A 16,249-nucleotide genomic window follows, 5' to 3' on the forward strand; every position below is an offset into this window, starting at 1 on the left:
CGGCCTAAAATATGTTAGGAATGCCTCATCTGAAAATACATGTATGAAAGACCTCCCCACACCCTTCATACCAGAACACAGCAGCGCTTAACACTGCTGTTATAACAGAAATAGGTGTGGCGGTGATACCGCCGGAGTCGAAAAATAATATTTTTTTTTTATAAAATGTTTCTTTTACTTTTACTTTTATTCTCAAAGAAAGAGTTAAGAACTTCACGAAATGCATTTTTAAAGCTATTTTTAGCAATAAATTTACATAATTTTAACGAAACCTTAGTTATACAAGAAAAAAGTACTTCTTGAAACTAAAATTGAATAATATATAATAAAATTCTAGCAATATTAGTCAAAGTTGGCCCACCCTATACCACTTATAAATAACCTAGCAAATCTACTAGTGTATATAAGACATCTGCTTCACTGCCAGTGAAAGAAAAATGATAATATATTATTAATGATAAAACTGACAGACAACCATTCGCATTTTTATAATATAGTTAAAATAAAACAAACGAATAAGGCACCTGATGGTAAGTGGCTACTGCCCATGAACATCTGTAATCAACCTCAGATTAGATCCCTACCTGAGGTTGATCACAATTGCATTACCGCTAAGGACTACGCTGAAATTCTTTAAATCAGCGCCATCTGTCGGTTTCAAAAGTATCCTTGAAGCTAGAACCAATTGTAGTAAAAAAAAATATTAAAGTTGGTTGGCTGTTTTTGCGATTAGCATGTATGGTCCATTATTAATATTCAATCTATCCAATGTTTTGCCTCAAAAGATCATAAATTTATAATGACTTTAGTTCATACCAGACATTGTCAAATATAGATCTGTGGTAGGTAAAAATCGATAGATAGATTAATAATAATGGTTTGACAGATTGATATTTCAATCGCTGGATGTGAAACAAACGCCTAAGTGTCATATCCACTTTATAATAGTTGGTTATATATTATATTCATTAATTAATTACATAATAAATAATTGTCCCGATTATATCATAATATGGAAGTATAGTTTTTCAATCAATCCATTACATTTGAAATACAGATTACAAATTATCTTTACTCTGTATTTAACAATCCGATTCAACACAAGCGCCATCTATGCTGCTTTTCACAATACATTAATGACTCCAATTCTACTGAAATATTTAAATCATAAATCATTTAAATGTGTATTACATAATCAAAGAAAATACGTCTATAGTCTGCGCCAAACTGTTAGTCCGCTCTGAAGTTGTTGCGAGCAGGTAGTCATACAATTTGCTATGACGACGCGATTCATTTCTATATTCAGAGCGAACTAGCAGTTTTACGCTGAATATATATTCATAATCGAACGTAAGAAAGAATACTAAAATAAGTCATAATTCATTTTAAGAAGCGAAAAATGAATGTTTGCTTATTGGGTATTTTTTCTGCGTAAAAATTAGATGAATATTACATATTTTTATATTGATATATAAGAAAATTATATTATAATTACGTTTAATACATATAATTAATTTCATGTCAGTAGTTGTAAATAGGTAATCATACAATTTAGTTCAATGATTGTGACATCCAAAAGTTTTTTGGATATACATCCAACATTCGAACTAAAAACTAGGCATAGTTTAAAATCAGTCCTTATAATAAGTGCAATAATGAATTAAAAGAGAAATATAATAATTATGGAAGAATTTAATTAAAAAAAATAAGTGACAGTTAATTTCGCGCTCTTTTTATTTTTTTTTCTGTTGAAAGTTATTACTGTCATCTGTCAAAAGTTTTTATATTATCTATGCTTCAAAACAGCGGCAATTTCAGCAGTTTTTTTTAACATTAAATATGGCATTGACAATTTTATTATTACGGATATATCAATATTATTGTCAATATTTAGTTGTGTTAGAAAACGCAGTCAGTTAGTACTCCCATATTTATTAAATTTCAATTATGAAACTAAAGTACGCTTAAACAAAACTAAAGTACCGATATGCATATATTATTTATTAATTAAATTATAAGTATTTCTAAATATATATTACATTTCCAATTCAAGTCATTATTCCTATCGAAGGTTATGTCAATACGAATTCCACCATTATTATTACGATTTTTGTTCATTTATATACATATTTTTGGAGAAAATTAACTCAACTACAAACTTAATTAATTCAAAACCAGTGTAGAACGTTTTTTTTGGCATAAATGTTTTTTTTTATTAATACAAAAGCAGTTGTGGTAAAGATTACTTTGTTCAAACGTTGACGTTTCTGACATCTGTCAAATTCTTTCATCTGCCAAATCCTTTTTTTTAAAGCTAAGGCTGCAATAGACTAACCAACAACGTATGCCTTTCAGTCGTACGTATCACAAAGCAATCTTTATCCAACCGAGCTACCCTACCACATCAGGATTTGTATGTGCGTATAACGTCTTTGATCTGGGCCCTACAGAGAGGGCACTGGCCGCCGCCCTTACCCCTCCATTGCTGCACCGCACACCTATAACACATACACATGTGCCCGCACATGTATAGGACGCTATCTATCGGATTTTCGTAGCATATAGTACACTCTGTGCCCGTTAGGTTACCCTCACCGATGACTGAGTAGATGGGTTGATGATGGGAAGTGCTTGGGGCCTGCCTGCTGGTTGAAGGTCCGTTGGGGATCCTGTCAGCGAGGCGCAGAGGCTCGGTGTGACCGTTGGGCAGTTGGACCTGCTCGTTGGAGTTGTTCTGTGAGGTGGAAGAGCACTGAGCGTCGGTCCGGGGGCGTTGGTACTGCTGCATCGAGCAGGAGGCCTGGCTCGCGATCGGTTGCAGACTGGTCAGGCATAACTGTGATGATGATTGGATTGGCTGGAAAGAAGAAAGGTTTTGTTATTTTTTGTTATATAAAGAGATGTCATAAGTTTCCTAGACTTTTAAAACTGATATCAGTATGTTATCTTTTGGAAAACTAGTTGACTGACTTGATTCTAAATCGAAGGAAAATTTTGAACAATAAATCTTTATGGGAAGCAAATAATATAAAAAATGTATAAAAGAAAAAACAAATGTAATGTACTTATTTATTTAAGTAGCGGATTTTTTAACAACAAATTTTAGTTTAATTGAACTAGACAAGACAAAATTCTAAAATTTACATAACAACATAGTAGCCCGCGCCTAATATGACGTAAGTTGTAAAAATCTTACGTTATTTACTTTATATAAAAACTAAAGATTAAAAGAACTATTTAGTTAGGCAGCTTGAATCATTTTGAACTCACCTCAATATAATGCGCACTCGCTAAAGTCAGTCCTTGCTGATGATTAACCAAGTTCTGGTTTCCATTTTGCGGTGGAAGACTGACGACCAACACCGTCCCACCGGCCCCAGTCGCTATGGGCGCCGCTGACCCAGCCAGCACCCTGAGTTGCTGAGGAGGCGTCTGATTCGCCATGGTCTGAGAGCTCAGCATCCTGACTTTTTGGGTCGCGCCGTAGATATCCACAAACGCCCACAATCTCAACGTATGGTCCACATGCATGACCGTGACCGGATTGGAGCCGTTCCGGCTGACTCTGACCTCTCCATCCAAAGTCAAAGTCACTGCGAGCTCATCGCCTCTTCGGAGACCGTTTGCCGCGTCGCGTCTCACCACCCAATACTCAGGTCTATCCAGCAACTGTTCAGCATCGTCAGGTAAATCGCAAGGTCGCAAAATCGCAGGATCGCACGACGTCAGACCGATAGCCAAACTGCCAGCGTACGCGGACTCAGTCGCTAAGATTTGGACGATGATTGTTTGTCCTGGACACATTGGACGTGCTGTGAAGACATACCCTTGACAGAACTCAGCTTCTATTCTCGCTGCGACGCCCCTATCGTTAACGAACTGGACATTTCTTCCCCTAGTCCTATGCAAGCTTAGAGGAACTGAAGGGTTCTGGTAGCGAGGCGGTGGCAACGGCTCTTCAACGGATAAGGATCGCATTCCACCGACCAATCTATCTTCTTCCACCATCGGACTTTGTGTCGACCGTCTGATCTGATTCGGAGCTCTGGGATCAGCGAATTGGACGGCCGTGCAGTTGCCGTACACATCAACCAGCGCCCAGAGAGGATTCCTTGTATCCACTCCCGAAAAGAAAAGTCCTTTATCCTCCCCATTGATCCCGAAGTGCACATCACCAGCGGAATTGACATAGTAGTACAGGACGTTGTCTTTTTCACAAAATCTTTCGCCTAACGCCTTAGCCCAGTTACCGGGCTTGTTGGTTAGATCTGGGCAAGCGTATTTTGGCAGAGCGTGAGCCAACGATGTAGGGTCGTGGGTCGTGAAGCCGAAACGGATGACTCCGCTCCAGCTGTTTGAGATCTCCACGAAACGTATGCACACCTGGAATAGAGGAAAGTTTTGGTTTAGATTTCGATCTATTTAAACTAGGCAAGTGAGAGTCGAACTCGAATATCCAAGGTTCCGTACCACTGTTCATTTTTTATATAATATAGGAGTAGCAGACGAGCATGCAGTCCACCTGATGTTAAGTGGCTACTGCCGCCCATGCACATCTGTAATCAACCCCAGATAAGTCTTAAAGGTCGGTTACAGATGCGCCGCTACCCCTGAGGACTAAGCTGTAATCCCTCGGAAAATTATGTCTTTTCAAACCAGAACACAGAAATAGGTGTGGCGGTGGTGCCTCCGGAGTCGAGCTACAAAGGGTCCTACCACCTTCAAAATTAATGTTATAGTGATAATTAATTACTAATACCCACATAACTTTCAAAAATCAGAGGTGCGTGCCTGGAATTTAAACCTTGGACCCCTCGATCAAGAGGCCGAGTTTCTTAACCACAAGGCTATCACTATTCTTAACCACTAGGCTATCACTGCTCTTAACCATTAGGCTATCACTGTAACACATCATATTATTCTGATAACGCCACCTACCTTCTCATTAACCCGTACAGGCCGTGCACTGAACGCCACGCCCTTGCAGAAGGACTCCACCCGCCTCGCGGTGGTACCGTCTCGAGACACACGGACATTCTCCCCGTGGACCGCGTGGAAACTCAAGGGCGGCAGGTTGTTCGGTGCACCACCGGTACACGACGTGCGGGGCGCTGTAACAAGGAAAATAATTTATTTATTTATTTATATATTTATTGTAAAAGTAACACAAAGTTATATTACAACAGGGCAGACTTAATGCCTAATGGCATTCTCTACCAGTCAACTCTTGGTGATTGGAGAGAATTTGCGGCAGGTGTTAAATATAATACATTAAGGATAAATAAATAATATACATATTTTATACATACATACATAAATATGTTTAAAATATAATAAATAAATATACATATAAGTGATAAGAGAGAAAAATATTTAGTTTTGATGAAAATTTCTTTAAGTACAATGTTTTCGTAGGAAATTAAAATCTTACATATAAAATTCTCGTGTCACAATGTTAGTTACGTACTCCGTACTCCGAAACGGCTTTACCGATTTTCACCAAATTTTATATGCATATTCAGTAGCTCTGAGTATGGGCTACTATCTATTTTTCATACTCCTAAGTGATAAGGGTTGTTCACCCTTAACATTTTTTATTTATATGGCAACATAACGTTTGTCGGGTCAGCTAGTAGGTACTATAAAGTAATACTATGTTTAATTACAAAGTAATATTTTGTACTTAGTTTGTTCAAGAATTAACGATTTGATTACTAAATAAACCTTAAAAAATGTATGGAAGTAATTACTTACACACATTTTTTTAGAATTGCGTAAAATATGAATAATTTGTAAAGTAAGGTAACAGATAATAATACTCCAGCTGCTGGCCACAGATGCGCCGCTACACCTGAGGACTAAGCTGGAACGCCTCGGAAAAGTATGACTCGCTTACCACACCCTTAAAACCAGAACACAGCAGCGCTTAACACTGCTGTTATAACAGAAATAGGTGTGGCGGTGGTGCCGCCGTGTTAAGAGCTAACAATTCTTAAGCGCTGCTGTGTTCTGGTTTGAACGATGTGATAAGGGAGACATACTTTTTTTATACTTTCTCAAGGAATTTCAACTTAGTTCACGAGTAGCGCATCTCTGACCGACTTCAGGTGTGAATCGAACCTTATCAGGTTGATTACAGATGTCCATGGGCGGCAGTATCATCAGGTGGACTGCTAGTTTGCTAATAACCTTAAACTCATTTGACGCCGTAAACGGAGTACATAATTGAATAATAAAGAACTTTAATTGACATCGATTGACCTTACCATCCGTTAACCTTTACCGGCTAAGGAGACAGAATGTTTCAGCTGCTCCTATTAATATAAAGGGAAGAATTTCTTTACTTTCGTACTATAAATAACTTTCTTTGTGCAAAAATATTCGCTTTTGAGTTGGTTATAAATGTGAGAATAATGTTGTGTAATGGCTATATATTAGAAGATACTTAAATTCATAAGTTAATGTATGTAATTATATAGGACTAGCTGATCCTGCAAACTTTGTACCGCCTGAAAATCTATTTATCAAATATATTTCATATAAAATATAGCCTATGTTACTCGTGGATAATGTAGCTTTCGAATGATGAAAAATTTTTTAAAATCGGTCCAGTAGTTCTTGAGCCTATTCCTTACAACCAAACAAACAAACAAAGTTTTCCTCTTTATAATATTAGCGTAGATGTATCTGATTTGAGATACATAGTACTAAACGACGAAAGATTCGAAAAAACTATGTAGTATATTTAGCTATGTGAAATATAAAAAACTATTACATATTTTGCTACAACCTTAAAAATGTGATGGCTAAAATTTTACGAATTTTATTTATTTTATATTCATTCTATTTTAGTAGAATGAAAGAAAAGAAAAGTTTAAAAACAGAAAATTCTTTATTTTTATTCAAATTTAAATAAAAATAATCGTCATACAACTTAAAAACTAATATTTAATTTAAATAATGCTAATTACCAGTCTATTTATAGCATTCGAATTCAGAACAATTCGAAAAAATGCGCGGTAAATAAATAATTGGATTACGAATTTATTTGTCCATATGACATTTTCGATTGGAAGATAAATGACCTTAATACAAGAATATTAGTCCACAATGTTATTTATTTACCAATACTATTAATAAAGTTTACATTTAGTACCGGTTTTAGCTGATAAACGTAAAATGTAGGGAGAAATTGACATTAAGAACGCAAGCTGCTCGTACATCTGCTACGCAGGTGGCGGCCATCTTGAGTTTCTACGGACAATAGATTGTGCCCTTAGAAACTCGAATTTGAGGCGTTTATGTACAAGAATGTTTATTTTCGACTGAAGCAGATGGAGTTTATCTGTCTTTGTCAACTTCACTTGAAGTAGAATGAAATAACACGATTATTATGTAAACTTTTCAGCAACAGAACAAGGTATTGGGAATGGATGTTACGCATTTTTTTCTCATTGTTTCTTTAGTTGTTAGTCCATGATCATTGTTAAGCCATTCAGTAAGATACGGAAAGCCATTTATTTTTACAGAATTAATAATTTATTCACATTATTTTTTACAAATTTAATTCCATATTTATAAAGTAAATATTTTTAATATTATTTTCTCACTGGTTCTGAGGTCTGTATGTACCAAAATTATTATGATTACTGAAATTTAAAAAAAAACTGTGAGTAAGTATATTTTTGTTAATATAATATTTATTTGATAAAATGAGTAGAGATTAGGATCCAAAATGGAAGTCTGCAAAGATGAAAACTCATCACAAACATTATCCAACTTTGTATTGACACATAGCTTTAGTTAACGTTAGTTTGTAAGTATTCTGTAAGACTAAACCATTATGCAATACGTGCCACCCCATTGAACGTCACCCTCCATCAGCCATGGGGAACGACCCCATTGTGAACACGTGGTAGATCCCGTGCTTAATACCATAAAGTGTAGGAAGTGAAATAAAACACGGACTTATACAATAAAAATCTTTGTCTTGAAACGCGCGCCATTTCTCAAATTGGTACTTTGACGTTTGATTTTCGCGTTCCACTTAACGAACGTAATGATAATCACGTTTTTCATATTGACGTTTAGTTTTAATATTCCACTTAACAAACGTAATGACTATTGAATTTTGCGTATTTTTTGTATAATATAGTTTAGAACGGAAATTTTAGTTATCTAAATACGTCGAAAGTGATAATTTTTATTCTTAAAACATCGTATAATATTAGTAGCTATCTAGTAACAAGAAATAACAATATATTTGCTATAAAACATCTTGCTTAATTCCACGAATTTACTAAAATATGAACGCCACACTTTTAAATATTTACCGTTTAGTCTACCAAATGGCGGCCATTACGGTAATAATGTGGTAAACATGAACTTTATCGTAACATTATCTTATCGTTATAACACGTGTGAATATTTAATTTGCGATATGTACGTTTGCGAAATTATTTACATTTTTTTTTATAATGTTTCAACGGTTCGTACTTCTTAGTAACACCCCCATATCTACCCTTCAAACCAGAACACATCAGCGTTACATATTTTATAATATAGGAGTAGCAGACGAGCATACAGTCCACCTGATGGTAAGTGGCTACTGTCGTACGGACATCTGTAATCAACCCCAGATAGATTAATTCCTACCCGAGGTCGGCGACAGATGCGTTACCCATGAGGACTAAGCTGTAACGCCTTGGAAAAGTATGTCTCCCTTACCACACTTCAAACCAGAACACAGCAGCGCTTAACACTGCTGTTATAACAGAAATAGGTGTGGCGGTGGTACCGTCAAACCTTTAAAGCATCTACATTAAACATTTGTATTTGTTTTATTTAAACGCTAATTTATTAATAGCGTGAAAGAGGTGGTAAGTGTTGCCAGGAGTAATTGTGCAAGTATTCCCAGTGTTGCCAACAACAATCGAACTATTATAGACCCGTTCTATTTAATTATAGAAACTAAGAATAAACTCATTTGTGAACGTTGAAACTTTAAAATGGTTGAAAAGTAAGTTAATTTTGATCAACTATTATTATAAATACGAATGTGTTTGTTTGTTATAGTCCGAGTAAAACTGCTGGTCCGCTCTAAATATAGAAATGAATCGCGTCGCCATAGCTAATTGTATGGTTACTGCTCGCAACAACTTCAGAGCGGACTAGTAGTTTGGCGCACACTTTCACGCCTTAACTACATAACCGATTGTCATGAAATTTTGTACACACGTTGTCAGAGGTGGAAGAAAGGACATAGTATATTTTATCCTGAAAGAAAGTATGGTTTCCGAGAAATACATAGAAACCTCTGACTGCAAGCGAAGCGGCAGATAAGACCGGGTATGCATATAATTTCGAAAATACGTGTCTATTGCCTTTTCAAATTAAAAGCCATAGATTAATATCTAAAATCGATTTACAAAAGATAATAAAATTTAAAACAAATTGCAGATTTTTTTCAAAAGATCCTTTTTGAAGCACTTTTCAATATATCATCTATCGTATTACAAAAAGCTAACTAACGTTATATGCGGGTTCTATCTTCATAAAGATAATCAAGTTATAAGGGTACTCGACCAGGTGGCGAGGGTGGAAGCCATTTTGAAAATCGAGGGATCTCACTTCCGCCGGAAGATTTGAGTTTTTTTCTTCAAATCCCAGCTGGTTTGGGGATAAAATTTGATACGGTTTTAAATTCGATATTATGTTGCGTGAGAATTGTAATATTGCCAAATTTCGTATTTTGCAACGTGAGATCAATTTTGTGTGTGAAAATAAAATTGTAATAAATGAATAAAAAAAATTGCAATGTTTTTTTTTCTTTCATACGATGTCTTTATCACTTTGTCAATGGCAAGCAGTGATAAATACAAAGAATAACAATTTTAATAAATGAATAATACACAAGAACGATCTTATAATGTGGAAAATAACATTGTTCAAAATATTTCAAAATTAATAAATCAATAATAAAGGAATAAATAAAGATTTTAAATGCAATACTTTACCCAAAAACAAACTTTTAAAACTTAAACCGTTTCCTCAATAAAGGTTTGTAATTCCGTTCCCCATAAATTGACACATCAGAGCACCCTACAAGTTGTCTAAATTTAAAAATAAACCACAATTTGAGCGGCAAATTGGCTCAGTGTTGCTATTTTTACGTCATTAATTATCGGCACGCGCCGCGTCCGCTTGGGGTTGCCAGCTGGAGTGTTTAATTAGATGTAATGTCAACCACAGAGTAAATTAAGTTGGAAATTATTATAAGCACATACTTAACTCTTTATGACGTCATTTTGTAGATTTTATGAAATTTGCGAATAATAGTAGTTAATTTTGTGGCTTATTTTGTTTTTAATGTTATAAATAGTTTATTTTAAATATTATTCCTTAAATAATGGAATAATACGAAATTAATGTTATTTTGTCTCATGATTATTATTTTTTTTGTCTTTGGGTCATAATTAAGGCTTTTTTATAATAATTGTCTGTGATCAGTCAAATTAAAAAATAAAACATAGACACGTGATTTAATCTAAAATAAAAATAAAAAACTTTTTTCACACCTAACAATTTAAAATTACGCTAGAATACGCAACATAAAATTCAAATTAAAAAAAAATTAATACCTAAAAAAATCAGATACTATTTACACATAGCTACATAAAACAGATAATATGAAAAACGAAAAAAAAAACAAATATAATATATAATATAAAGCATAATAAAACAACAGCAGAAACAAAACGCCTACTCACAAAAAAAAAATATATAACATATTATAAAACATAATAAAATTACATCAGAAACAAAACGCCTACTCAAAAAAAACAAATATAACATATCAAAAACAATAATAAAACAACAGCAGAAACGAAACGCAACGAAATGTCACCGTTGACGTCACGGGCGCTTCCTGGTGCGACGCGTTTAGCGCTGACGTCAATCCTGGTCTAGATCGCTAATAGACCTTTTGGCTGGCTAGCTTGTAGTGTGAGGTGGTGAAACCTTTCAAATTGTTATGAAACAAATAAATAAACGTAATGTAAAAGGTGTCTCCAATTCTGCTAGTTATTGACCATTTTTTATTAATTCTCACACATCATTTGCCGTTTCCCGCCATGTTAGGGTTACGGCAGATTAAATATATGGCCAACATTATGAATTCAAGTAAGGTATTAAACTATAATTAAAATAATTAGTTTTTATAATTAACATGACTTTACAGTAAGTACAACATGGTAAAATTGTTACACCAGTAGTTTCGTTTTTCTTCGTTTCAAATTCGCCAAATTAATATTATACCTTACTTGGCAAGGAGAAAATGTTATAACAATCGACGCCTTAAAATAAAATAAAATATTTTTAACTGGCAATATATGAAGACTGAACATGCAATTTACATGTATGATTGTTATTAAAAATATCGCCAAAATTAGCGTAAAATTTGAATCGTAGGTATCGTGCTATTTTAGCACCCTAAATAACTTTATTCAGCTTTCAGTTAGCAGAGATGCCCAGTAATGGGACAAAAGTGATGAATATAACGAATTGTGCAATATTATTGACTGTTTAGGTTTAATATTAAAAATTGCGCAATTATTGACAGGAACTTTGAGCGAGTTTAATTTTTATTGCAACATATTTTTCCATTGCATCGTGTAGGGTCAGTATTGCGCAATATTTTTCAGTCTTTGGTTCGTCATCACGAAGAGTACAGTTCGCATTTTTGTGCAATATAATTGCATTGCGCCTTCAATCTTATTGTGCAATAAAATATTGTACAATGTTATGTCTAGCGACTGCCTTATATCACAAAGGTCTTGCATCAGAGGTTTTGTTGATACGTAGGTATGAGGAGATACAGTACACTGCACACATCCTGTTAAAGGGAATCTGATACTTAGTGTAATTACCGAAGGGCAACCCTTCGGCCCTTCGCAGCCGAGCGTTGAATAGTTTTTAGAGCGGTTAGTTTTTATTTCAATTTGAGGTACAGGGCGATAACCTGAAGGGCAATACATCAGGTCAGGTGGTCAGATTGTGTACCTTATTATACAAAGAACTCTATGGTTCGACTCCGGCGGCACCACCGTCACACCTATTTCTGTTATAACAGCAGTGTAGCGCTGCTGTGGTCTGGTTTGAATAATGAGGTAAAGGAGACATACTTTTCCGAGGCATTTTAGCTTAGTCCTCAGGGGTAGCTGCGCCTTTGTCGTAGTTAAGTAAGAATCTAATCTTATCTGGGGTTGGTTACAGATGTCCACACAGCACTAGCCACTTACCATCAGGTGGATTGCATGCTCGTCTGCTACTCCTATATTATAAAAAACATCTACTACAAATTTTCCTACTAGTAAGTGTGGTTAGGTTAGGTTTTTTCAAATGATATAAATTTGACTAGCTGACCCGGCAAACGTTGTGTTGCCATATAAATAAAAAAATGTTAAGGGTGAACCCTTATCACTTACGGGTTTGAAAAATAGATAGTTTATTTGAAACTGCGATGGTAGCGAAGTCTGTCGAATCCAATGTGAGGCATTCCAAAATCAACAACCACTTACGAATTAAAAAATAATTAAAAAACCTTTTCGCACGGACAAAATTCTGAATCTATACCATTCTCAAGTCCCCTTGAACACACAGAACAAATTTAATCAAAATCAGTCCAGTCGTTTAGAAGGCGTTCAGTGACATACACACCCACATAAGATATATATATATAAAGATATTGGAGGTCAACTTGCTTATCACTTAATGAACACCTGTTAACATCGTTCTTACGCCACACAAGGGGTCCGCGAACCGCCCCCGCACGTGAAGATCTCAAAGGGATTTGTAATGAAGAGGCTATTGTTATAAAAATGTATTACGATAGGGGTTGGAGTAACCCCACATGACTAAGTTATTGTGAAAATATCGATTAGGTTAAAGAAAGAAAGGTCCTAATTCCGATCATTGTAACACATAATTAAAAAAATATATTTCGAAACATAGTGAATTAATTATTAGTCTTAAAGAATATCTAGTAATTTCAAATTTGTCCCTTATTGGGGCGTCTGAGATTCAAATTTTAGGCAAGCTCTTGTATTTTTGAAGTTATCTACGTATTCAAAAATAAAAATTAATGATCATTGCTTGAACGGCGAAGAAAAACGTGAGGAAATCTACATACTTTATCAGTCATACAGTAATGTTTATATTTTATCTATACTATATTTTTAGTTTTATAAAAAAAAACTCTCAAAATGTATAAATCTTACCTAGTGGACTATTACTTAAATCTTTCACATTCTAAAGGAAATTTTGAACACCAAAAAATGAATTTAAGGTTGCGAAGTTTATCCTAAGCCAGAATTACTTTGAAATTATATCTCATATAATTTATAGTCCGCGTAAAACTAGTCCGCTCTGAATATAGAAATGAATCGCGTCGCCATAGCAAATTGTACGACTACACCTGCTCGCAACAACTTCGGAGCGGACTAGCAGTTTGGCGCAGACTATACTTATTTTAATATAATATCTGTACAATAAAGCCATCATAATACGTAAATAGCGCCAAAAATAGCGCTGTTTACAATAACGTTATTTCTAACGTTATTTATAACAATAACGTTCGATCTTTAAATAGATGTAGACGAGGTTGTTGAACGGATTAATATAGTATTACAGTATGTAACGTACAATACAAGCAGATCGAATATTAATAACCTATTAGAGATTATAGACGCCTTTCGATTTCATAATAAATGTGTTTTAATTCGATACGAGATATTGCGCCGATGGTGGAGTTAAAAGTAAATAAATAAAACAATTATTTTAATGTTGATTTTACGGGATGACAGGAAAAAATAATCGCTTTACGACATTGGATCCTCACTTTTAGCCTGTTACTTATTTTTTGCTTTTTGAATAAAGAGGCGCGAAAATAATTGATTAGATAAAAACAATCAGAGTATTTGAACCGAAGTGACATAAGCCATAGACAAGTGGTATTTTTTTCTTTTTTATCAATTTATGCTATTTTTGCCAAACATTTTTATCCATAGACAAAATATGTTTTTACTTTTTCGTATTAATAATCACGTAGACATTCAAAGATGTTATATGAGAACATTTTAGCAGAAAATCATTCAGCATCAGTATGGAGTAGCTATAAATATCTCTCAAACATGACTAATAAGGCCTTGTCCATCTTTCAAGAGTTATTTCTTTGTTTTAGACACAAAATTATAGCCCTATATTTGGCAGTAATGTCTGTGTCCTAAATATGGACAGACAAAACATTCTTTGTGCAGTAAATGGTGACTTTTGTTAAGTTAATTTGTTTAAGTTACTTTGTAAAAGGTTACTTTCAATTTTGTTTTAAACTATGATGAAAATGAAAATCATTATAAATTATTTAATGTACTGTATTTTTTAAGTCTAGATACACTTAAAATTACAGTACATAATTTAATATTAAGTAATTTTTAATTCTACATAGACTTAAAAAGCTTATAAAATTAGAAAAAATAGAAATAAGTATTAGCTTTTCCTCCATCAAATGATACAGATTATAAAATTAATTACTAGTCTTGTCTATGATTATCATGTTTAGCATTGTCGATGTTACATTATCTATGACAAACGTGATAAAAATCACCAAATTTTTACAACTTTTTTAAATAAATTCACCACAAAATGGTTCTTATTTGTTTCTCGGTCACACATAGAGAGCAAGCGAGAAGCAAACATAAATACCGCTATTTAAGATTACAATCTTTATCGAGACAATTTACCAACCAGCCAATATTTCGACATGACACGAAATTTGTGTTAAGTGCCATAAAAAATGCAACAACAGATCCGATTCGGTTCAATTTGACGCGAATCTAATAAAATAATTGAATTGTAACGAAAAAATGGCGTCGTAAAATTATTTTTTAACGCGGCGTACGGTTTTTAGGGTTCCGTACCAAAAGGGTAAAAACCATAGATAAGTAAAGATTACTCACTCCTAACAAGAAAATGTACCCAGTTTTGAGAATTGAAATAGTTGCGTAAAAAAGTTTTGCCACGTCTCCGTGCTAAAATGTCCATAAAATATTTGAAATTATTATTTATTTATTATGTAAATTACGCAGTATTAGTTATTTATTCGTAAATTTTCTTTAAAAATGTTTTTATTTGTCAAGAATTCAAAAAAAGAACTTACTAATAAGCCGTTTGTGGCTTCATTCAATTTCAAGGCGGCGAAGTATCTTTACTAATGGTAAAAACGAAGACCTATTACTAAGACTCCGCTGTCTGTCCGTCTGTCACAGGCCTCTATCTCCTGAACCGTATTAGATAGACACTTGAATTTACAGAGTATGTATAAAGGTGGTCGCTATAACAAATACAAAAAATTTAAAAAGTCGAAAATAAATGAGGTCGCCATATAAGAAACCGATATTTCTCGACGTTTTTCGAGTTATCTATTAAATCGTAATAGGTAGACAGTTCAAATTTTAACAATGTATTTACGTCAGTGGCTGCTATAATAAATTAAAATAAAATTCCTTTATTTCAGGCAACTAAAGACCCATAATAATAAATACTAAAAATAAAAAGATATGAAAATTTTGATGGTACGGAACCCTCGGTGTGCGAGTTCGACTTGCACTTGGCCAATTATTTTACTGTTTTTGCTCGTCTAGTTCAGTCACGGTTTGTGGATGGAGGTCTACGACCGGCGGCCATCTTGTGGGTTTTAGCGGGAAACGAAATGGAACATTTTTTTAAGGAAGTATACTCCGCGCCAAACTGCTAGTCCGCTCTGAATATAGAAATGAGTCGCGTCGTCATCGCAAATTGTATGACTGCACCTGCTCGCAACAACTTCAGAGCGGACTAGTATTGTGGCGCGAACTATAACTTTACCACTCCACCATATTCCACCTGATTTTGAAGGGCTAATGTCTTTATATAATGTCTACTTATTTATAAAAATAGGATAGTATTCCTTAAATAAATAAGTTGTTAATATTAAAAGTTAAAAGTCCGGCGGCACCACCGTTACACCTATTTCTGTTATAACAGCAGTGTTAAGCGCTGTTGTGTTCTGGTTTGAAGGGTGTGGTAAGGGACATACTTATTCGAGGGGTTCCAACTTACTCCTCAGGGGTAGCGGCGCATCTGTGGCTGACCTTAGGTATGAATCTCTCTCTAGGAATCTAATCTTATCCCAGGTTGATTACAGATATCCATA

At 34.4% G+C, this 16,249-nt stretch overlaps 1 protein-coding gene across 3 annotated transcripts in view; it reads right to left on the bottom strand.

Moving 5' to 3' along the window:
* Window positions 1-1,058: 1,058 nt before the first annotated feature.
* neur (E3 ubiquitin-protein ligase neur) overlaps window positions 1,059-16,249 on the bottom strand; it is a 59,796-nt gene continuing 44,605 nt past the window's right edge. For all 3 annotated transcript variants that reach the window (XM_073085053.1, XM_073085051.1, XM_073085052.1), the window contains exons 2-4: window positions 4,939-5,111; window positions 3,271-4,383; window positions 1,059-2,857 (exon numbers count right to left, since the gene is read on the bottom strand). In XM_073085053.1, the coding sequence (XP_072941154.1) occupies window positions 2,405-2,857; window positions 3,271-4,383; window positions 4,939-5,111 (1,739 nt within the window). In that variant the 3' untranslated portion in view covers window positions 1,059-2,404. The remainder of the gene's footprint in view (window positions 2,858-3,270; window positions 4,384-4,938; window positions 5,112-16,249) is intronic.

This window comes from Epargyreus clarus, unplaced genomic scaffold (genome assembly GCF_041222505.1).
Source record: "Epargyreus clarus isolate Ecla_fem2 unplaced genomic scaffold, WU_Ecla_fem_2.2 ptg000022l, whole genome shotgun sequence".
In the NCBI taxonomy this organism is placed as follows: domain Eukaryota; kingdom Metazoa; phylum Arthropoda; class Insecta; order Lepidoptera; family Hesperiidae; genus Epargyreus; species Epargyreus clarus.